The following is a 20,886-nucleotide window of genomic DNA, read 5'->3' as shown; positions in this document are numbered from 1 at the left end:
ACTAGAACAATGATGTAAAAGTTCATAGTAGCATGAGGTGAAAAGAAATTGGAATACAATAGAAACTATAACAGGATGTGTAATCTATTACAAAACTATGATCTAAAATAAGTGTCTATGCATGCCTAAATCAAGACACATGGTAGTGTGTCGTGTGGCCCAAGAAGCCACCCGTGAGTGTATTAACAGGAAGCAAGAAAACGCACTTTTCACACCTATGTAGCTCTGTGATCCCTTATCCGATTAGAACCAAATTTGCTTGAGACGTGCCGCCCTATTAGGGGAGTCTACATACCAAATTTGAAGAAAATCGCTCCAGCCATTTCCGAGATACGAGCGAACAGAATTTCGTTTTAATTTCTTCGTTTTTTTCTTCATCTTCTTCATTTCGCAAAATTCGCCATAAAACACGAATGCGTGCTCAGATTGAGCTGAAATTTGGCACAGTTAAAGGGCTCATTAAGGCGGATCTCCGTACCAACCTTGGTAGGAATCCGATGAACATTCACAGAGTTATGACCGATTATTTGCGTAAAATAAGGTCGAAGGTCTGTCATGCCTACAGGGTAAACCCCTTGGAGGAATCAGTTGAAAATTGATATGTAGATGGAGCAACCATCGTAGGAGTGCCTTTTTGTGGTTTGAAAGGAATCGGGATAAAGACCATGGAGATATGACACAAAACCCAACCTGTGTCAAAATTATGCAATCAATTTTTATGAATAAAAAAACTATTAGTTTTCGTGTCTACCAGGCAAACTGCTTAGAGCAACAAGCTGAAAATCAGTATTTAGCTGGAATAATCATCATAGAAAGTCCTTGCAGTGGTACAGAAGAATCGGATTACATATGATTCGAAAGGCAACTACGTGCAGCAAATGCGAGATCGAGATACTCTAATAGAACAGTCACCCTAATAAAGCATTCACCTGCATTTATAATTTACTCAGTTATATTACATTGCAAGTTATTCTGTAGGGAATTCAGCTACAAACAAGTCACCGTGTAGTCAGATCAGCTAGAAGAAGGTACCTAATAGAGAGTTCAGCTACAAAGAAGCCATCATGTAGAGAGTTCAGCTCAAATAAATCACTCTGTAGAGAATTCAGCTACAAACAAATTGCCCTGTAGAGAGATCAGCTAGAAGATATTACCTTGTAGAGAGTTCAGTTACAAAGAAACAATCATGCAAAGAGTTTAGCTGCAAACAAATCACCCAGTAGAAAGTTCCTCTATGAACAGATCACACTGTAGAGAGTTCGGTTAGAAACAAGTCATCCTGTAGAGAGATCAGCTAGAAGAAGTCACCTTGTAGAGAGTTCAGTTACAAAGAAACAATCATGCAAAGAGTTTAGCTGCAAACAAATTACCCAGTAGAAAGTTCCGCTATGAACAGATCACACTGTAGAGAGTTCAGTTAGAAACAAGTCATCCTGTAGAGAGATCAGCTAGAAGAAGTTACCTTGTAGAGAGTTCAGTTACAAAGAAACAATCATGCAAAGAGTTTAGTTGCAAACAAATCACCCAGTAGAAAGTTCTGCTATGAACAGATCACACTGTAGAGAGTTCAGTTATAAACAAGTCATCCTGTAGATAGATCAGCTAGAAAAAGTCACTTTGTAGAGAGTTCAGCTACATTGTAGAGAGTTCAGCTACAAAGAAACTACCATGTAGTGAGTTCAGCTGCAAACAAATCACTCTGTAGAGAATTTAGCTACAAACAAATCACCCTGTAGAAAGATCAGCTAGAAGAAGTTACCTTGTAGAGAGTTCAGCTACAAACAAATCACCCTGAAGAGAGTTCAGCTACAAACAAGTCATCCTGTAGAGAGTTCAGCTAGAAGAAGTTACACTGTAGAGAGTTCAGCTACAAAGAAACTACCATGTAGAGAGTTCAGCTGCAAACAAATTGCCCTGTAGAGAATTCAGCTACAAACAAATCACCCTGTAGAAAGATCAGCTAGAAGAAGTTACCTTGCAGAGAGTTCAGCTACAAAGAAATCACCCTGTAGAGAGATCAGCTAGAAACAAGTCACCCTGTAGAGAGTTCAGCTAGAAGAAGTTACATTGTAGAGAGTTCAGCTACAAAGAAACTACCATGTACAGAGTTCAGCTTCAAACAAATTACCTTGTAGAGAGTTCAGCTACAAACAAATCACCCTGTAGAGAGTTCAGCTAGAAGCAAGTCACCCTGTAGAGAGATCAGCTAGAAACAAGCCACCCGTAGAGAGTTCAGCTAGAAGAAGTTACATTGTAGAGAGTTCAGCAGTTTAGCTGCAAACAAAGCGCCCTGTAGAGAATTCAGCTACAAACAAATCACCCTGTAGAAAGATCAGCTAGAAGAAGTTACCTTGTAGAGAGTTCAGCTACAAACAAATCACCCGGTAGAGAGTTCAGCTACAAACAAGTCATCCGGTAGAGAGATCAGCTAGAAGGATCACCTTGCAGAGAGGTCGGCTACAAAGAAATCACCATGCTTCATCTTTTCTTCTTTCTGTAGTAAAGAAAAAAATGATAGGTTAAAAAGCCCTAAAGCCGGCAATAGGCCGGCTTTGAGGTATACAAATGCAAAAAGAAGTGAAATCTAATCCAAAACAGCCAAGCTGTAAACAAAGAGTGCGGCCCTGAGAAAGGCTATGGTGAAAAAAGATGTGAAATCCAAGGTGGTGGCCAAGAAATGGCTGTGATGGTAGGTTAATGGTAAAAATTCTAATAACGACAATTCAGGTGAATTTTGTGCTAAGACCAAGCGGCACCAAATTCACCTGAATTGTTGTTATTAAAATTTTTACCGTTAACCTACCATCACAGCCATTTCTTGGCCGCCACCTTGGATTTCACATCTTTTTTCACCATAGCCTTTCTCAGGGCCGCACTCTTTTTTTTACAGCTTGGCTGTTTTGGATTAGATATATATGTCCATGGTCATAAGGTTATTATTTTGACTGTAAACTAAGCAGTCACTTAAAGTTTAATGGGAAATCAAATTTGGTTGCACTAGTAGAGTGGTTGACTGCTCTATTAGAGTATTTGTTACAAGTATTGACCAATAAAAGTGGGAGGGTCATAGCCCCCTCCATTATCACTACCTATGAACATGACCATTCTGAATATTTTGAAAAAAATCTGTTGCTCTAACTATTTAAGAGATTTTTATAATAAACATGTATAATTGAGAAAGGTGTGGTCATTTTCCCATATTTCACAGAGTGATACAGTTTCGGCACAGTTACCATGTTGTTCCTGGGGGTCAAATTACCCCAAAACAGTTGAGATACTCTCTCTTAAATTAAGTGCATACAAAACTTAGTCAGGTCCTCTACTACCATTCAAGCCCCAGAAAAGATGTCCCTTAAAACCAACCTTGAATAGTTTGAGTAATGCTGAGGGTTAAATGATAGTGTAGCTATCCACTGGTGGTGTTAGTTTGATTTTGCTTGATGTGTGATTTGGATCGGTTTTGTAAAATCTGGTCACAATTATGTTGCTACAGTCAAGCCGTGAAGAAAGTGTATATACAGCCTTCAGGATTTAATAAGTAATGAAATCAAAGATGGCAGCCAAGGAGTACATACTACAGTACTTAATTATGACACTGAATGAATATAAGATATGCACAAAGCTATTGAATGCAAATAATTTTTTCACAATATTTTGAGCAACATAGTAGCTAATTACTGTGGCTTTTGTGTGTGCAATTGAAAGCATAATTCGAACTGTGTGATGACATTGAAGAAGCATTTTATTTTTGTTTTGAAAACTGCTGTATAGATTACTTCTTTGAAACATTTAAGTTTTGATCAGAGTATCTGAATGTTCTGTTAGAGTATGTATAATGGCTAATCTAGTTGGGTGGTGTGTATAGTAACATATTGTTTTGCACAGGTTGACAATGAGCGTGCTGATCTTCTGAATCACCATCTTACAACCAAGCTACTGCAGCACAAATGGTGGACATTTGGGTTATGGTTGTATTTGGTCAGGTTCTTGATTTATGCAGTGTTTGTTGCTTTTTTAACTGCCTTTGCTCTGGAGTCTCCTACACCAGAAAGCCGAGTGTGTAAGTGAACTAATTGTCCAGATGAAAACAGCTGGATAGTATTAAGTTAGAATATCAAGTATGATTGTAATAATGTAAATGTCAACAGTTTTGCAATAAAGGTAGCATAGGTAATCAACATCATTCAGTGATGTCATGTGTACTTGTTTGTAACTTATGGCCAGGAGGACAATTTAATATCTCAATGCTATATATAAACAAGATCCCCTTACAGAACTGCACATACATATGTTGTACATGAATAACAATACCGTATAGTAAAAAACTTTGGCGGTAAAAAAGTGTGATGAAACCCCTCTGTTGAAAACATTGCCGGAAAAACTTTGGCGATTGAAATAATATTCACCAAACTTTTTACCGCCAAAGCTTTTACTGTACGGTACGTAAGGATAAGGTGTCAACTTATCAGTTAAGTAGTGTAGTAAGTGTATAGGTAGCTAGCGTTGTTGTAGCGGTACTTTTGTAGCTACTGATCTAACAACATGCTAGCAAAGGCATGCTTCTCTTGAGGCTTCTCTATCCTGAAATTCCGAGAGTGACCTTATTTGCATTTTCAGTGAACTCCAGTAGCAGAGGATATCACGTATATCAAAGTATTTGGCCAAATCCATCAAGAGACGATGAACTAGCTGACGTGCGAACGGGAAGCTGGTGGAAATGCTATCCCAAGTAGTGCTTGACTGTGGGACATATTCCTAGGAAGATCTCCAAAGTCAGCTCGATCTTTATTACGTGATGGTACGCCTGACTACGAGCTGACCTTCATCTCAAGTTCTAGTTACTCAATGTGCTCGTGTGCTCATCTATAATAATTGGCAAAAAACACTTTGGCGAATTGAATGCTATTCGCCAAATCCGTCAAATTTTTTACCGCCAAAGGTTTTACTATACGGTAGTTTTTTGCCACTTCATCACCTGAAAAAATGTATACATACATAGTAGCATTACATATAGGACATACATTAATAATACCTTATATCTGTATGTAGGTGTTGTTAACTACACTGACGAGATGTGTGAAGGTTTGACATAATAACACCATATGTTTATCTATACTGTCACGTATCTATACAGATGAATACAATCAACCTTTTGTGCTTGCTGCTGCCATCATAATCATTCTGTTTTCTTTCATTCGGCTTATCATTGAAATTATTCAAATATATTACCGATACCATCGGTACTTCTTTGAAGTGGAGAATTGGCTGCAGTTGTGTTCATTTGTGTCCTCCATATTGTTTGTGCCATATGGTCTGCAGTCTGGATGTCAGTGTCCAGAGTCTTGGCAGTGGCAGTGTGGTGCTTTTGCTATGTGTGTTTCCTGGTTGCTGTTGGTACTGTTTCTGAAAGAATTTCCACTGACTGGAATTTATGTAGAGATGTTCATCCACATCATTTTCACCTTCATGAAATTATTCCTATTTGCTCTTCTGCTGGTGATTTCTTTTGGGCTAACGTTTTACATGATTTTTTTTCGACCAGTAAGCTATACCAGTATGCATATATTTGTACAAGTACAAAGAAAAATTAGGAAATTTAAATCAAGTAGGGATCATAGAAGTAATGTAGTGAAATAAGGGAGGTTGCCTACATCTGCAACAATACTAGTAAAAATTTAATTCCTATGTACTTCAGTCATAAAGCTTGCAATAGTATAGTTATAGCCATGATTATTGCAATGCTTTATATTTCTGTGCTCCCTACAAACTTTCTGATTTTCATTGCCCTTGTTTGTTTACTTTTTGTAACAATAATCATAACATAATAATAATAAGCCCATGCATGCTGTATCAAAGGAAAAAGGGTGCTTACACATCACTAATTTCACGCATCTGAATACATGTACATGCTATCCATCACACTATGTTCTGCCTGTTTGTCACAAACAGAGAATCAACTCTGCAATCAATCTAGTCAGTATGGAAACTATGGGTGATTCTCATAATAAATGCATGTGTTATTGTTAGAACAAGAAACTGTTGATGTACTGTCCACAGATCAACACCTAGCTCTGTGGTGGAGAAAGCAATGGAATACAAAGGAGAACAGTAGTAAATCTGTGGTGCATGTTATTTTAAAATTATACTTGACTGAAAACATCAGTTAGTGAAAGTTTACCCATTTATTAATCATTATAGCAACCATAGCTGGCAGGGCATTATAACTTGACCATAGAATAAAATTTTACATTGATATAAACTGTATTGTGCATTTCATAGCAAGATGTACTGGCTGAAATGGACACACTCATAGGGGCCCTGTTTCTGGGGGATAACTGAATATTTCCTGGACTAGTCGGTGTTTATTATGTACTGAGTAGTTCTGTGTATTAGATAGTATGATGTGATTTGACCATTATTTTGGCCAGTAATTCACTGAGAATTTGGTGGTTGATGGGTTAAAAACTTTTATAGAAGTCTTGGGGTGGCTTGCTTATGCCTAACCAGTGGTATTACAAAGTAGTTATGATGGAAAAGTGAAGCTGGTTTTTGAGTGATAATTTTTATTGGAAGGAAAGCCCAAACTTCATGATCCCTACCTTACAGTACTACCATACCTTTGACGTACATACATAAACAACAACCACTATATTGTAGTTGTACTCTATGAACAGTAATCTGTTGAAAATAACAATATGCGCTTAGCCACTTACCTTTTTTGAAAAGTATGTTTTGCATGCAGGGTGAACGCTCAGCATTTTCATCTCCCGGTCGTTCCTTGGCCAAGACTGCGGTGATGACTACTGGAGAACTTGATTTTGATGGAATATTCTTCAACAGTCAAGAAGATGCTGAAGAAGGAAATGATCTTTTCTATCCACACATTGCATATTTTCTGTGGATAGTGTTTATCATAATAATGCCCATCCTTCTGTCAAATCTACTGGTAATGTAATAGATAAATATGTATTCAATTATATGTAAATGAAAGACTCATAAAATAATATATGTAATTCAGTTTTATTTCTGTGTAGTGTGTAATGTATAGCATCATAATTATGGTTATACAGTTACTAAGTAGGCAATTGATCAATTGGTATAATAACTTGTTACCATAATTTGCTTTATTTTTGTGCAAAAACATTTTGTATGATGTACATGGATGACTGCTCTATTAGAGTAGTTCGATCTTATGTAAAATTTTTCGTACAATTTTTTTTTGCACATGGAAATTATTTTACAATAGCAAATTACAGTACTGTGAAATTTCCAGAGCATTGTGTTTATTGTGTGTCCTTATTTTAGACAAGGCTACAAGACTGTGTTTTAAGATTATTTTTGTATGCATATGTGCACAAATATATATCTCAAAGGAGTAACTATTCTTTTAGCTTATAAGACTATCTAATTCTTCTGTGCAGGGGTTGCCTGCTGTAATTCAAACCCTGACATGTTTTATGTGGAATGGCCATTTAATATTATGAACAATCAATCACTTTTGTGGTGGGGTTTATGACTTTGCTTTTAAATAGCTTCAAAAATTCTCTTAACCCAGTTTATATAATAATTTACTTGTTTGTTTGAATTATTAACACAGTATGTATACAACATGTATATCTCACACAGGCAGATTTTTAAATAGAAAGATGATTATATACTTGTGTGTAATGTTTTATAGAAACATGTTTTTTGTAAAGCTATCAAGAAATTGTGCACAGAATAGATCATTGTGATTTACATGGGTCTGGTATTAATACAGCTACATATCTTATGATGTGTTTGTACTGTTACTATTTTAGACTGGTTTGGCTGTCGATGATGTTAATGAAATTCAAGCAGCTGCAGAACTGAAAATTTTGGCTCTAACGGTGTGTTATCCATATAGTGTACTATGGTTATAATAGAGCTCAGCTGCTTTGTTAGAAAATATAACAATGTGTATATAGTAAACAATTGAAATATTAGAGTGTTCAGCTCAGCTGTATATTATATTACCGGTTACTTTTATGGTCACCCAATTAACTGGTGATTACACACGCACACACACACACACAACACACACAAAACATTTTAATTTTTTATGTCTTTACCTTGAACCTGTTGGATATATGGCTACTAGAGAGAAGTAATCTTATTATTTATTGGCTACTTTTAGTGGCACTCTAGCACTGGTAACATCACCTCTAGAATGGTGTTGAACAAGTACATTGATGTCAAAACCTTGCATATATGTGTGACTGATTATTGTTATAAATAATTCTTTACACTTTAGGTGGATTTCACATTACGCTTTGAGGAAATTCCATATTTCCATAAACGCAGTAGAAAACAGTTTGGTGAAGAGATATTTCCAGCAGAGGATGATCGGGACCTTTTAAGAAATAAATCTTATAAGGATCCATTATGGAACAGATTCATTAGGTTTATACTTTACAAAAACAAGAAGAACAATAATGATGATGTGTCTAGCACAGTAAGTATGTGTGTATTATTGTTGCATGTAGTAATGTGTTGTGCTTTACTGTACTTTTACATTATATCAAAGTATAATAACAAGTCTTCTGAACACTATATTCAAGCAAAAGAGTATCATTCACTTATTCTAATCACATGATCCCCAATCTGGCATGTAGTAACATAGCCATATTCGTATACAGTAGTTCAAATATTTGTAAGTAAACATGAGTACTATATAGTTATTCATTGTATACAGGAATTTTGAAAACAGGTTTCCATTGAGAAACTATTACCTACATTATTACTTTGTTAGGTAATACTATTACCATAATGCTTATAGTGACCAGTAATGCATTACTTCAATACTGCATTACTTTTGTAAATTAACAATCCATTATACATCACTTGTTTATTCAAAAAATTTAGTACGTTATACTGTATAAGGTTCCCCTGTAAAGTGATGTGAGCTGCTAAAAATGCCACTTCTAAAAACCATCATAGAAAATCATGATGAAAATCACCTTTATGGAATAGTCTTACACATAGGTGGCGGAAAGGGGGGGGGGGGGGGCTAGGGGGCTAAAGCCCCCCCTCGGTCTGCCCCCCCCCTCAGAATGATATCACACCGAAATTATCTTTCTTGGAGTGGGGCTGAAAACCCTGATAAAGATCGAGATACTCTAATAGAGCAGTCACTCTAATAAAGTAGTCAGTGTGTAGCGAGCTATGTAAGGATTTTTATGTAGTTTATCAGCTAGAAATGGTAGCTGGTGAGGTGGAAAGCTCTTGTCAGTTGGTTGTGACCTTTTTTTTTTTTTTTTTTTTTTGGTCTCACTATACCAAACTATAGAAATAAGTCTGGGTCAGCCCAGCCCCCCCTCATATCAACTACTTCCTCCGTCACTGGTCTTACATCATGTACAGCATTAAAACAAGGAAACGCTTGCAGGCATCCAGATACAGATTTTTTTTTAAATTGTCAAATTCCATAGTTTGGTTCACCAATCTCACTGCCTGCCTCACTGCCTGCCTCACTGCCTGCCTCACTGCCTGCCTCACTGCCTGACCACAGTCGCAAGGCTAGAGGCCAAATGAAGCAGTATATGGCCACCATTCTAAGCCACAACAACAAATTCGCAGGTGGGATGTGCCTTTTGTGGCTCCAATGAATGTCTCCTTCGCTTTGCTATTCCTTTGTCTTCAATTAAATGATTGCATGTCTTCTTCTTCATGCCAGAAAACCATACAAGGGTGATAATTTACCATATCAACACTTTCCTTGAATGAGTATATTTAGATGCCTCAAAACTACTGAGATGCTTAGCAGACACCATTTTTCAAGATAAGACTTAATTTTTTGGATGGAAAAGGGAGGTTGCCTACGTCTGTGGCTACACTAGTGGACGTTTAATTCCTCCTTTGCTCATATGTATAGTTTGTAAATGGTATACCCATAACTGACTGAAACCATTGGAATTTGGAACCCAGGGTTTACTGCATTACAATATGGTTGTATACAATCACTGGACTGGACTGTTGGACATTTTTTTGGGTTAGATATATTCTAGTCTCATAATGGCTCACAGTCTTAAGTCCAAACTGCTTCAGAGCTTTTCCCAACAATGGGATTTTCTCCACAAGACTTCATCATACAAATTCCAGTGTGACATGGGTAGAATTAATGCATGAACTAAAGACTTGATAAGAAAAGTAGCTTTGAACAATGGTAGATAATCAGGTAAACAGTGTCTAACAGCAAATCCAGCACCATTGTGCCAAGTGCAAAAGAAGTATTCACTCTGAAGGACTAAACTTGGAACTCACACTACACATATCCCAGAGAGCTCCTGTTGGTAGAGAACGAAATTCTTCATTGATTTCTGTTAGTACAAGACAATTTATTGCTATAGCTTGCTTGTTTCAGACCATGCAAATTTCATGGTAAAGCCATACGGAAACTGTACTGAGCCACCTTAAATGATCATAACACCCCATGACACCTCTTTCTGAGGCAATGCCCCTCAACAATCTAGCTCCGTAGAAAACAATACCAAACCCTCCAGCTTACTCTACTGTAGTGAGATCATGATACTCTAATACAGCAGCCACAGCAACAGTGTAAAAATGTTAATACAATAAGTAAATATTATTATTGATTAAAATGAAGCAGAGTTCCAGTGATAAAAGGTAGTGAAACAAGAGATGATGGTAGCTATGAGGGAAAATTCCTACCTGGCATTGTAGCAATTGGGGAATTTCCCTACTTTGGCATTTGAAAGATGGTGAAAAACATGTCAATGTAGGAATTTTCCCACATTGCTACAATGCCAAGTAGAGATTTCTCTCATAGTTACCATTATCTCTTGTTTCACTACTTTTAATTGCTGGAACCCTACGTAGTTGGAGTGTGAGGTGGCAAAGGTGGTGGGCTGCTATAGTTGAAAAAAAGTTGTTTACAAGAAGGGACCATGGAGCTAGCATGCATACAAAATGTATTTTCTTTCTGTCAGTATATGACCACATGAGAGAAGGGTTCCTTAGCTACTGGAATTGGCTTCAGTGGGGCAACCTTGGGTTTCTGGTTGGCCTTTCCTACCACTTGACAGGTGTGGCAGCTCTTACAAAACTTCTTAACATCTCTACTTATGCCTGGCCAGTAAAAATGATTGAGAACCCGGCGATGTGTTTTATTCACTCCCAGATGACCAGCCATGGGCGTGTCATGAGCCAGACTCATTACAGTACTACGGTATTTCTGGGGCACCACAATCTGATAAATCACGCTCCACTCATGTGAGGCTGGTACCGTACCCACAGTGTGGCATGTTAGGCATGGCACACTAACATGTGCTTTGATAATGAGCTGGAGTTAACTAGCCTCTATCTGTATATTTCTCCCTTGGTTTTCCTTTCCTCTGTCTATATAGGGCTGCAGCACATGTTGCTATCAGACCTTCAGTGCTGGTCAAAGTGTTATAATAATTATATCTAATCCAAAACAGCCAAGCTGTAAAAAAAGGGTGCGGCCCTCAAAAAGGCTATGGTGAAAAAAGACGTGAAATCCAAGGTGGCGGCCAAGAAATGGCTGTGATTGTAGGTTAATGGTAAAAATTTTAATAACAACAATTCAGGTGAATTTTGGTGCTGCTTGGTCTTGGCACAAAATTCACCTGAATTGTCATTATTAAAATTTTTACCATTAACCTACCATCACAGCCATTTCTTGGCCGCCACCTTGGATTTCACGTCTTGTTTCATCATAGCCTTTTTGAGGGCCGCACACTTTTTTTACAGCTTGGCTGTTTTGGATTAGATTTCATTTCTTTTTGTATTTGTATACATACAGGCCAGCTTTGGGACTTTTTTAACCTATCTTTTTTTCTTTACCACAGGAAGAAGAAAAGATGAAGTAGATGTACTTTAAATATTTTATCAGTAAATGTACAAATTATATATATATATATATATATATATAATACATACATTTATTACAGAAATCTCCATGGTGATTTCTTTGTAACTGAATACTCTACAAGGTGACTTCTTCTAGATGCTCTCTCTACAGGGTGAATTGTTTGTAGCTGAACGATCTACAAGGTAACTTCTTCTAGCTGATCTCTCTACAGGGTGATTTGTTTGTAGCTGAATTCTGTACACGTGATTTGTTTGCAGCTGAGCTCTTTACAGAATGGTTTCTTTGTAGCTGAACTCTCTACAAGGTAACTTCTTCTAACTGATCTTTCTACAGGGCAATTTGTTTGTGTCTGCATTTTCTACAGGGTGATTTCTTTGCAGCTGAACTCTCTACATGGTGGTTTCTTTGTAGCTGAATTCTCTACAAGGTAACTTCTTCTAGCTGATCTCTCTACAGGGTGATTTGTTCGTAGCTGAATTCTGTACAGGTGATTTGTTTGCAGCTGAGCTCTTTACAGGTGATTTGTTTGCAGCTGACCTCTTTACAAAATGGTTTCTTTGTAGCTGAACTCTCTACAAGGTAACTTCTTCTAACTGATCTTTCTACAGGGTGATTTGTTTGTAGATGAACTATCTACAAGGTAATTTCATCTAGCTGATCTCTCTACAGGGTGATTTATTTGTAGCTGAATTCTGTACAGGTGATTTGCTTGCAGCAGAGCTCTTTACAGAATGGTTTCTTTGTAGCTGAACTCTCTACAAGGTAACTTCTTCTAGCTGATGTCTCTACAAGGTCACTAGTTTGTAGCTGAGCCCTCTACATGGTGGTTTCTTTGTAACTGAACTCTCTACAAGGTGACTTCTTCTAGCTGATCTTTCTACAGGGTGATTTGTTCGAAGCTGAACTCTCTACAAGGAAACTTCTTCTAGCTAATCTCTCTATAGGGAGATTTGTTTATAGCTGAACTCTCTACAGGTGATTTGTTTGCAGCTGAACTCTCTACATGATGGTTTCTTTGTAGCAGAACTCTCTACAAGGTAACTTCTTCTAGCTGATCTCTCTACAGGGAGATTTGTTTGTAGCTGAACTCCCTACATGATGGTTTCTTTGTAGCTGAACTCTCTGCAAGGTAACTTCTTCTATTGATCTCTCTACAGGGCGATTTGTTTGTAGCTGAACTCTCTACATGGTGGTTTCTTTGTAGCTGAGCTCTACAAGGTGATTTCTTCTAGCTGAACTATCTCTTTTCATAGTTGCATGAACTCCTCACAAGGTAACTTCTTCTAGCTGATCTCCCTACAGGGTGAATTGTTTGTAGCTGATCTCTCTACAGGGTAACTTGTTTGTAGCTAATCTCTGTACAGGTTATTTGTTTCTAGCTGATCTCTTGAATTCTCTTCAGGGCGACTGCTCTATTAGGATGACTGCTCTATTAGAGTATCTCGATCTCGCACTTGCTGCACCAAGTTGGATTTTGTGTTATAACTCCGTAGCTTTAAGTCTGATTCTTCTACACCATTGATGAGCCTTTCTAAGATGATTACTCCATCTGTACAACGATTTTCAAAGCATTAGCCCAAGTGGTTTATCTGGTAGGCGTGGCAAGCAGTGGTTTTTTTTATTAGCTAATCTCGATTGCATAATTGTTACACACTGTTGGTTTTTTCGTTGTATCTTCCTGTTTTTAAGCTCGATTTCTTTCAAACCACAAACGGTTTGAGGTTCAATAGTTAACCTATTCACCCACCGATTTTCAGCTTCTTCCCATATGCGGTTTACCCTGTAGGCGTGACAACATATTGGTGTTATTTTTCGTGAATAAACACTCATAACTCTTTGCCTATTTATCGTATTCCTGCCAAAGTTGGTACCGAGATGCGCCTTAAAAATAATGCAAACTATAAAAACCATTTAAAGTCGCATTACTAATCCCCGGCGTACCTCTAATCCAAACAACGAGGCTCTCCCCCAAATAAGGAATAGCAGAAAAAAAATTTGTAATAACTACCGCCCCCCAAAAAGACATTTGTCCCCAAGGCAAAACATACCCTAAAAATGCCGTTGCTACCATAATTAGATATATTACTATCCCCACATATCATGCCGCTATCTTTCTATACCCACTTCTGTGTGTCAAATTTCAAGGCAATCGGATAAGGCATTCGTGTTTTATAGCAGTTTTTGTAAGTGTGCGAAAAGAGGAAGAAAAATAAGAAGAAAAACGAAGAAACTAAGCCAATTTTTGAAGTCGCATATCTCGGGAACACTTGAAGCGATTTTGCTAAAATTTGGCATGTGGAGTGCTGAAGTTGGAGGGAGTGTCCACAGCAAAAATCGTCTTGTTTCATTAAGGCAGCACAGAGCTACGGAGGTGCGAAAAATGCTATACTCACGGGTATTGCGCGCCAGCTTCTTGGGCTGCACGACACACTACTGTGTGTCTTGCTTGATAACCAAGTACTAATACAAACGTGATGTCATAAATAATTAATTCACAGACAAAACTACAACATATAGAACAGAACACTAACCGGTATTAGGTGAAGTGATATCTGAACTTTAAATAAAACAACGGGTTTGCTTCAGCGACTCTTAATAACCAAGTTTGGTTTTCTAAATGATGCTATCCATAGTAACATCTCTGCAGTACCTGGCAACCAGTTCAAACACAGCAACAGTAAACTTGTATATAACCAGTTCAAGAGTTAGCAACCAGTTCATGGCTATGCGTTGTGTGTCTAACTAGGTGTTAGATACTACTTCGAACTTTCAAACTCAGTGGATTAGAATGGAACCGTTGTTGGCTACAGTACCATTCTGGTACCATACTATCGAAAAACTTGGTGGTGTGAGATAGACTACTTGACCAGAAATTTTAGAAGGACTTAGCGGCAAGGGTGAATTAACTGAATCGAAGATTTACAAATAAAGAGGTGTTATTAGTACGTGTAATTTAAGTCAATATTAAATGCTCAAACAGTGGGCAGAGAGGCAAACTCTGCCCATTCTGTGATGAAGGAAAACTTAAGTTGGGACAAGGCCAAAAGGTAGCACCAGGCTGACAGAGGCATAGCCAGAATCTGGGCCCAGGTCGGCCGTCCGTGCATAGCTAAGTAAAGATTAAGATACTCTAATAGAACGGTCACACTAATGTAGCTAGCAGTCAGGCAAATCAGAGTATTCAGTAGTAGCTATTCTAATAAACTGCTGAAATCTGTCTCACACATTCATTTTTAGAGGGTCTAAATTGTAAAAATTTCCAGGGTGTTGTGTACAGTATTTAGTAGAAAGCTTATGAAATATTGTGATACCCTAATAGAGCAGTCACACTAATGCTGCAGTGGAATAAATTGTTGAATCACTGTCAAGTTCAATTTTCAAAACAAAACTACTTAAGGGTATTCCCTCAGACCCCCTCAGATTGGCATGCTAGTTATAGCAGTTTGTAGCTAAGCCCTGAAAAGTCTTGTTACACCACTGGCACCAGGAAGTTGTCAAATAGTAGTGTTGCTACAATATGTCAGTAGTTCAAGATAACAAGATGGTGATATAACCAATCAGTTTTATTGACACTTTTTCATGATAGTAGCACTGCTTAGTATGATGATGTGGGGAGGCCATAAATAAGTTATGCATTCATGGTTTATAGTGGTGGGCAAAAAACAACCTCAAAGTAAACTCTGAGGTTTTATATTGTCTCAACTGTGCTTATAACCTGGTAACCGTCAGTGACTGTTACTTGAGGTATACACCCAACTAAATATTTTAACTCACAATGAAGATTATGCATATGTTTGTCATGTTATAGTTATATCATTCATATCGTGACATAAACCTTGCTGATATATGATATGGAGTTTTCTGTATAGTGGCAGCACTATTGTCAAGTACATCAACATAGGTATAGAGTCTTGGTTTGGTAAGGAACAGTGTTGTGCAAAAAAAAAAGAGTCAATACCTGCTAATAATGGATGCCCTTCATCAAATATACATTGTATCACTGATAAATACAGCATATAAAAATCCTTATTACAATATCATACTTTGCTACACTGCTTCTCTAAATACTGAGACTGCTTTTATAAGAGTAATTGACTGCTCTATTAGAGTATATTGATTTTTTTACAATTTATGATCAGAAAATTGCGAGGGGGACTCTAGCCCCCCTTACCTTCCAGCTTACTATGCCTATCATCAAATACTCTAATTGAGCAGTCAAAAGTTATCTCAATAATGTAGGCTCTATTTAGCTTTTGTTTATCATCACACAGCATAAGGTGAAGGGTTTTGACTGTCATTTCCAGAGTCACATCAACTAGGTCTTAGATTGATCTGTTTTGAATGTCAGCCTGCTAAGTGTGTGTGTCCCTTCATGTTACTGGTCATTGCATTCGGTTCTTCACACAGTTCTCAATGACTAGTGGAAACACTGTAATGTCAACTATGCTATAACTCTTTGCAAAAATTACTGTTATTTCTTTCCCAGCTACTCTCTGATACTGTGAAACAATAAATTGTACTGACAACATATTGGTGATTGTTCTATTAGGGATACGTGCATTGTGTGAATTAGTTTCACACTTCTTCATTTAATTCACTGATGTTTAAACTTTCTCATCAGTAACTGGTTTTCACCCTGATGTTTTGGAGCCACCTATTACCACATAATTAAGACTTATCTAAATCATCATTGATTATGACCATTAAACATTCTTTGAATTGGAGCAGTCTCCTTTTTAAAATTCTGATTGTATAGATGTACTGGAAGCTGGTTTTATATGCAAACAATTTACATAAGGTTACTCTGTTAGTCCACTGAGATTCTTCAGTATGGTCTATGGGTTTCTGTGTTTGTTGTGCATAAACACAAACATGCTGTCAAATTTACTTTGTACGGCTGCCCTTAATTGGTTCAGCATCACTTTACCTGAAGTCAAAGCACATAATATGTAATGTATTGACAATATTATAATGTTGTATATGTTGTAGTGATGCTATATGTTGTATATACTATAATGTACCACTTTCACACCTCAGATCAAAGGAAAGCCAATGCATATATATCACATATCGCACTGACTCAAAATGTTAACGAGATATATGCACTGCTACCAGTGCATATATCTCGTTAAGGCAGTGCGTATATCTCATTACATGCTGCCTTAACGAGATATATGCACTGCCACCAGTGCATATATCTCGTTAACTTGAGACATTGCACACCTAATAGGAGAGCACATTATATCCAATTATTCAGAAATCATCAGATTTCTTTGATGCTATACTGTTATCCTCTTCTCTTATATAGGGGATCAAGCAAGCTGTGGTTGTGGGATTGAATTCTGCCAAACAACCTGTGATTGTGGGATTCAATTTTATTACATCAATAGTAGTTTGTTTTTACTTTTGTAAATGTAGCAATTAAAGTAACATTATTAATTAAAATTGCTATAATAAAATCAAACTACTGTTTGATGTATTAAAATTGAATCCCATAATCACAGTTTGTTTGGCAAAATTCAATCTCACAATTACAGCTTACTTGGTTCCCTATATAAAAGAGGGTATAGCAACTAAAATTTTTGCCAATTAAGTGGGTCTACATGCTAAAGTAGAACATATTAGTTATACCACAGGCACTCGTGCTTTGCCTGTATATACGCACTCGGGCCTGCAGCCCTCGTGCTTGTGTGTATATATCAGGCAAAGCACTTGTGCCCATGGTATAACTATTACATATTGTAATTTCCACATATACATGTATACCAAAAAGTGTACAATGCTACTAACAGTGGTGGGACCAAACCATGGCTACCTCTTCTTCCCTCATGGACATGTCGTTTGATACTTGTGTCTGGTGATGTCATGTCTCCTTCGAAATTCATGGTGGCAAGTTTCAAAATAAACTGTACAGAAAGAGCAGTGTTCTGCACCTTCTTCACTCCTGTTAGGTGACAATGATGGCGAGAGAAGCAATACAGCAACGTGTTAACAAGTGATCGTTAATTGGACTCTAATTACAACCAACCACGCATGCGCAAACTGTAACCCCCCCCCCCCCCCCCCCCCCCCACAAAGCTCCCCCCTTAGACATGCAGCTTACAACCACAACTATAAAAACAAGGGTGTAAAACTAGTTACAGCATGCAAAAGTGAAAAAAAAAAATGAAAGTGTTCAAATAGCCTAAAATGTACAAGAATGATATAGTCACATAGCTCTAGGCAAGACATCAGCCACAACATTGTTCTTCCCTTTGACATGATGAATCTTTAACTGGAACTCTTGAAGGAACAAACTCCAACATAACAAATTCCGATTACGATCTTTCATACACTGGATGTAGACTAATGGATTATGGTCGGTAAAAACCAGCACTGGTGCTACTGTCGAGCTTATGTAGACCTCAAAGTGTTGAAGGGAGAGAATCAGGGCCAAAGTTTCCTTTTCACTTGTACAGTAGTTACGTTGGTGACAATTGAACTTCCTTGAAAAGAAACAGATGGGGTGATCTTGACCTTCTATATACATCTTCCTGCAACAACACTGCTCCCAATCCAATGTCACTAGCATCCACATAGAGTTTGAACTGTTTGTCAAAATCAGGGGCCAATAAAACAGGCTCTGAACGTAAAATCAACTTGATTCTCTCAAAAGCATCTTGACACCTGTCTGTCCAAACAAAGTTCACTCCAACCTTCAGAAGTGCAGTCAAAGGTTCAGCAATTGATGAGAAGTGATGTCAAAATTTCCGGTAATAACCAGCCATCCCCAGAAACCTCATTAAGTCTTTCTTATATCAGCAGGTACTGGAAATCTGGTAATAGCTTCAATCTTAGCAGACACAGGGGCAACCTGACCTTGTCCTACAACATGACCCAGAAATGTTACTTTAACATGACAAAATTTGCTCTTCATTAAATTGACAGTCAACTTTGCCTCCTGCAACCGATGGAGAAAACTACATAAGTGATCAACGTGCTGCTCCCAAGAATGGCTAAACACCACGACATCATCTAGATAAGCCGCACAACCATCTAGACCAGATATAACATGATTAATCATTCGTTGGAAGGTTGAAGGTGCGTTTCGCATTCTGAAGGGCATAACTGTATACTGGTACAAGCCATCAGGCATTGCGAAAGCAGATATTACCTTAGCTCGCTCACTTAATGGAATTTGCCAGTATCCCTTGAGCAAATCAAATTTGCTCACAAATTGTGAACTGCCAATACGATGGATACAATCCTCAATCCTCGGCAAAGGAAAACAATCAGATTTAGTCACATTGTTAACTTTCCTAAAGTCAGTACAGAATCTCCAAGTCCCATCAGCCTTAGGTACTAACACACATGGGGAGCTCCATGGACTTTGGCTAGGCTCCACGATTCCATGCTCCATCATGTATGCCACCTCCTTACGTATGTAGTCACGTTTAACAGGGTTCACACGATAGGGGTGCTGTTTGATAGGCACCGCTTCACCCACATCCACATCATGTACAGCTGCTGTGGTTATTCCTGGGGAATCGGGGAACTCATGTAAGAGGGACTCTATCTGTGTCTTCTCTGGAGGTGACAGGTGTTTCAACTTCTCATCCAGGTTAGTCAATATCTCAGAGTTACTCAATCTCATCACACATTTGTCCTCTCCATTGGTGACGGGCTCTACCACTTGCTCCTGCTGAATTACTGTAGTTAATGCCGTAGGTTTCTCCTCTGAATCAGATTGACAATGGTAGCATTTCAGCATATTAATGTGGCAGAGACGCCTGGATTTCCTCCTTCCTGGAGTACTAATAATATAGTTAACATCATTACTCTTCTCCAGCACAGTGTAGGGACCACAGTATCTGGCTTCCAGTGGACTACCATGTACAGGTAACAATGCCAGCACACGATCACCAGGCTAAAAAGATCGTTCCCTTGCTTTCTGGTCATACCAGGTTTTCATACCAGTCTGAGCAATCTTCAGGTTTTCTTGAGCAAACTTATTCGCCTTCTGTAGTCTATAACGAACATCACAAATGTGACTAAGAACACTCTCAGGTTGGTCTTCCTCCTTCAACAATGTCTCTTTCAGTAACTTCAAAGGACCCCTGGGAGTATGTCCAAAGACCACACCCTTTTCTTACAGCTAAGCTGTTTTTTTTTTTGTTTTTTTGTATGGATAGTATATAACTGTAAAACATCACTATACATGCAAAACCTACATTAATTCATTCTATCCAAATCAATAGGGCTCTTTGGACTACGTTCGAACAGAGATTGCCCAGTTGAAGGCTTTGATTAATGAGCAGAACAAACAACAAGATATTCTTCTTCAATTTATAAAAAAGACCAACTCTAAACTTGATTTGGTAACCAAAAAACAAGAAGAACTATCTGAAGAATTTAAGAGCTGTAAGGTAAGTATACAATAGTGTAGGTGAGAGTAATGCATTTGTTGATATTGTATGTTGATAATGTAGCAATCTGGATCAAGAAGTGACAGTGATTCTGACAACAATGATGATGATGATGATGATGATGACGATGAAGAAATTAATGAATGAAAGCTACTTTGAATATTTGTTTGTAGGCTTAAAACTATTTTTGATAGCAGAACTAGAACTTTAGGAGAGTTGTGTTAAAATATTGTAGAAATGCTGTTAATTAGCAGTTTGGTGTTTCTCCAGCATATTGGCATTTATGGGTCATCCCATAAGGAATTTAGGGTCTCAGATTTTGATGAAACTTGGTGTGTGTTGTAGTACCTGTTGTGCTCATCACCCAAACACTGAAATTTTTATATAGTCCCATATATTTAAGACCACAAATATTTAGAATATTTCATATAAAATTGGTCCATCTCAAGTTACAAAGTTGACCGTAACTTGCATTGCATTATGTTTAGGGACCCGCCGATTATGCTGGCATAATTTTGAGCATAATAGGTACCTAAAAGCATTGAGCATAATGCCAGCATAATAGGTTAAATATTTATACGACAGTATAAATTCTTACTGGAAAAATGA

At 37.7% G+C, this 20,886-nt stretch overlaps 1 protein-coding gene across 1 annotated transcript in view; it reads left to right on the top strand.

The window, feature by feature from the left end:
• Positions 1–20,549, top strand: part of LOC136248450 (transient receptor potential cation channel subfamily A member 1 homolog) — a 90,083-nt gene extending 69,534 nt beyond the window's left edge. The window contains exons 14-21 of the mRNA XM_066040230.1: positions 3,886–4,060; positions 5,050–5,082; positions 5,135–5,541; positions 6,743–6,946; positions 7,800–7,868; positions 8,273–8,473; positions 20,110–20,277; positions 20,341–20,549. Of these exons, the coding sequence (XP_065896302.1) occupies positions 3,886–4,060; positions 5,050–5,082; positions 5,135–5,541; positions 6,743–6,946; positions 7,800–7,868; positions 8,273–8,473; positions 20,110–20,277; positions 20,341–20,424 (1,341 nt within the window). The 3' untranslated portion in view covers positions 20,425–20,549. The remainder of the gene's footprint in view (positions 1–3,885; positions 4,061–5,049; positions 5,083–5,134; positions 5,542–6,742; positions 6,947–7,799; positions 7,869–8,272; positions 8,474–20,109; positions 20,278–20,340) is intronic.
• Positions 20,550–20,886: the final 337 nt, after the last annotated feature.

The sequence above is a fragment of the Dysidea avara genome, chromosome 3 (assembly GCF_963678975.1).
Source record: "Dysidea avara chromosome 3, odDysAvar1.4, whole genome shotgun sequence".
NCBI classification, from domain to species: domain Eukaryota; kingdom Metazoa; phylum Porifera; class Demospongiae; order Dictyoceratida; family Dysideidae; genus Dysidea; species Dysidea avara.
This window is presented reverse-complemented; position numbering and strand designations above follow the sequence as displayed.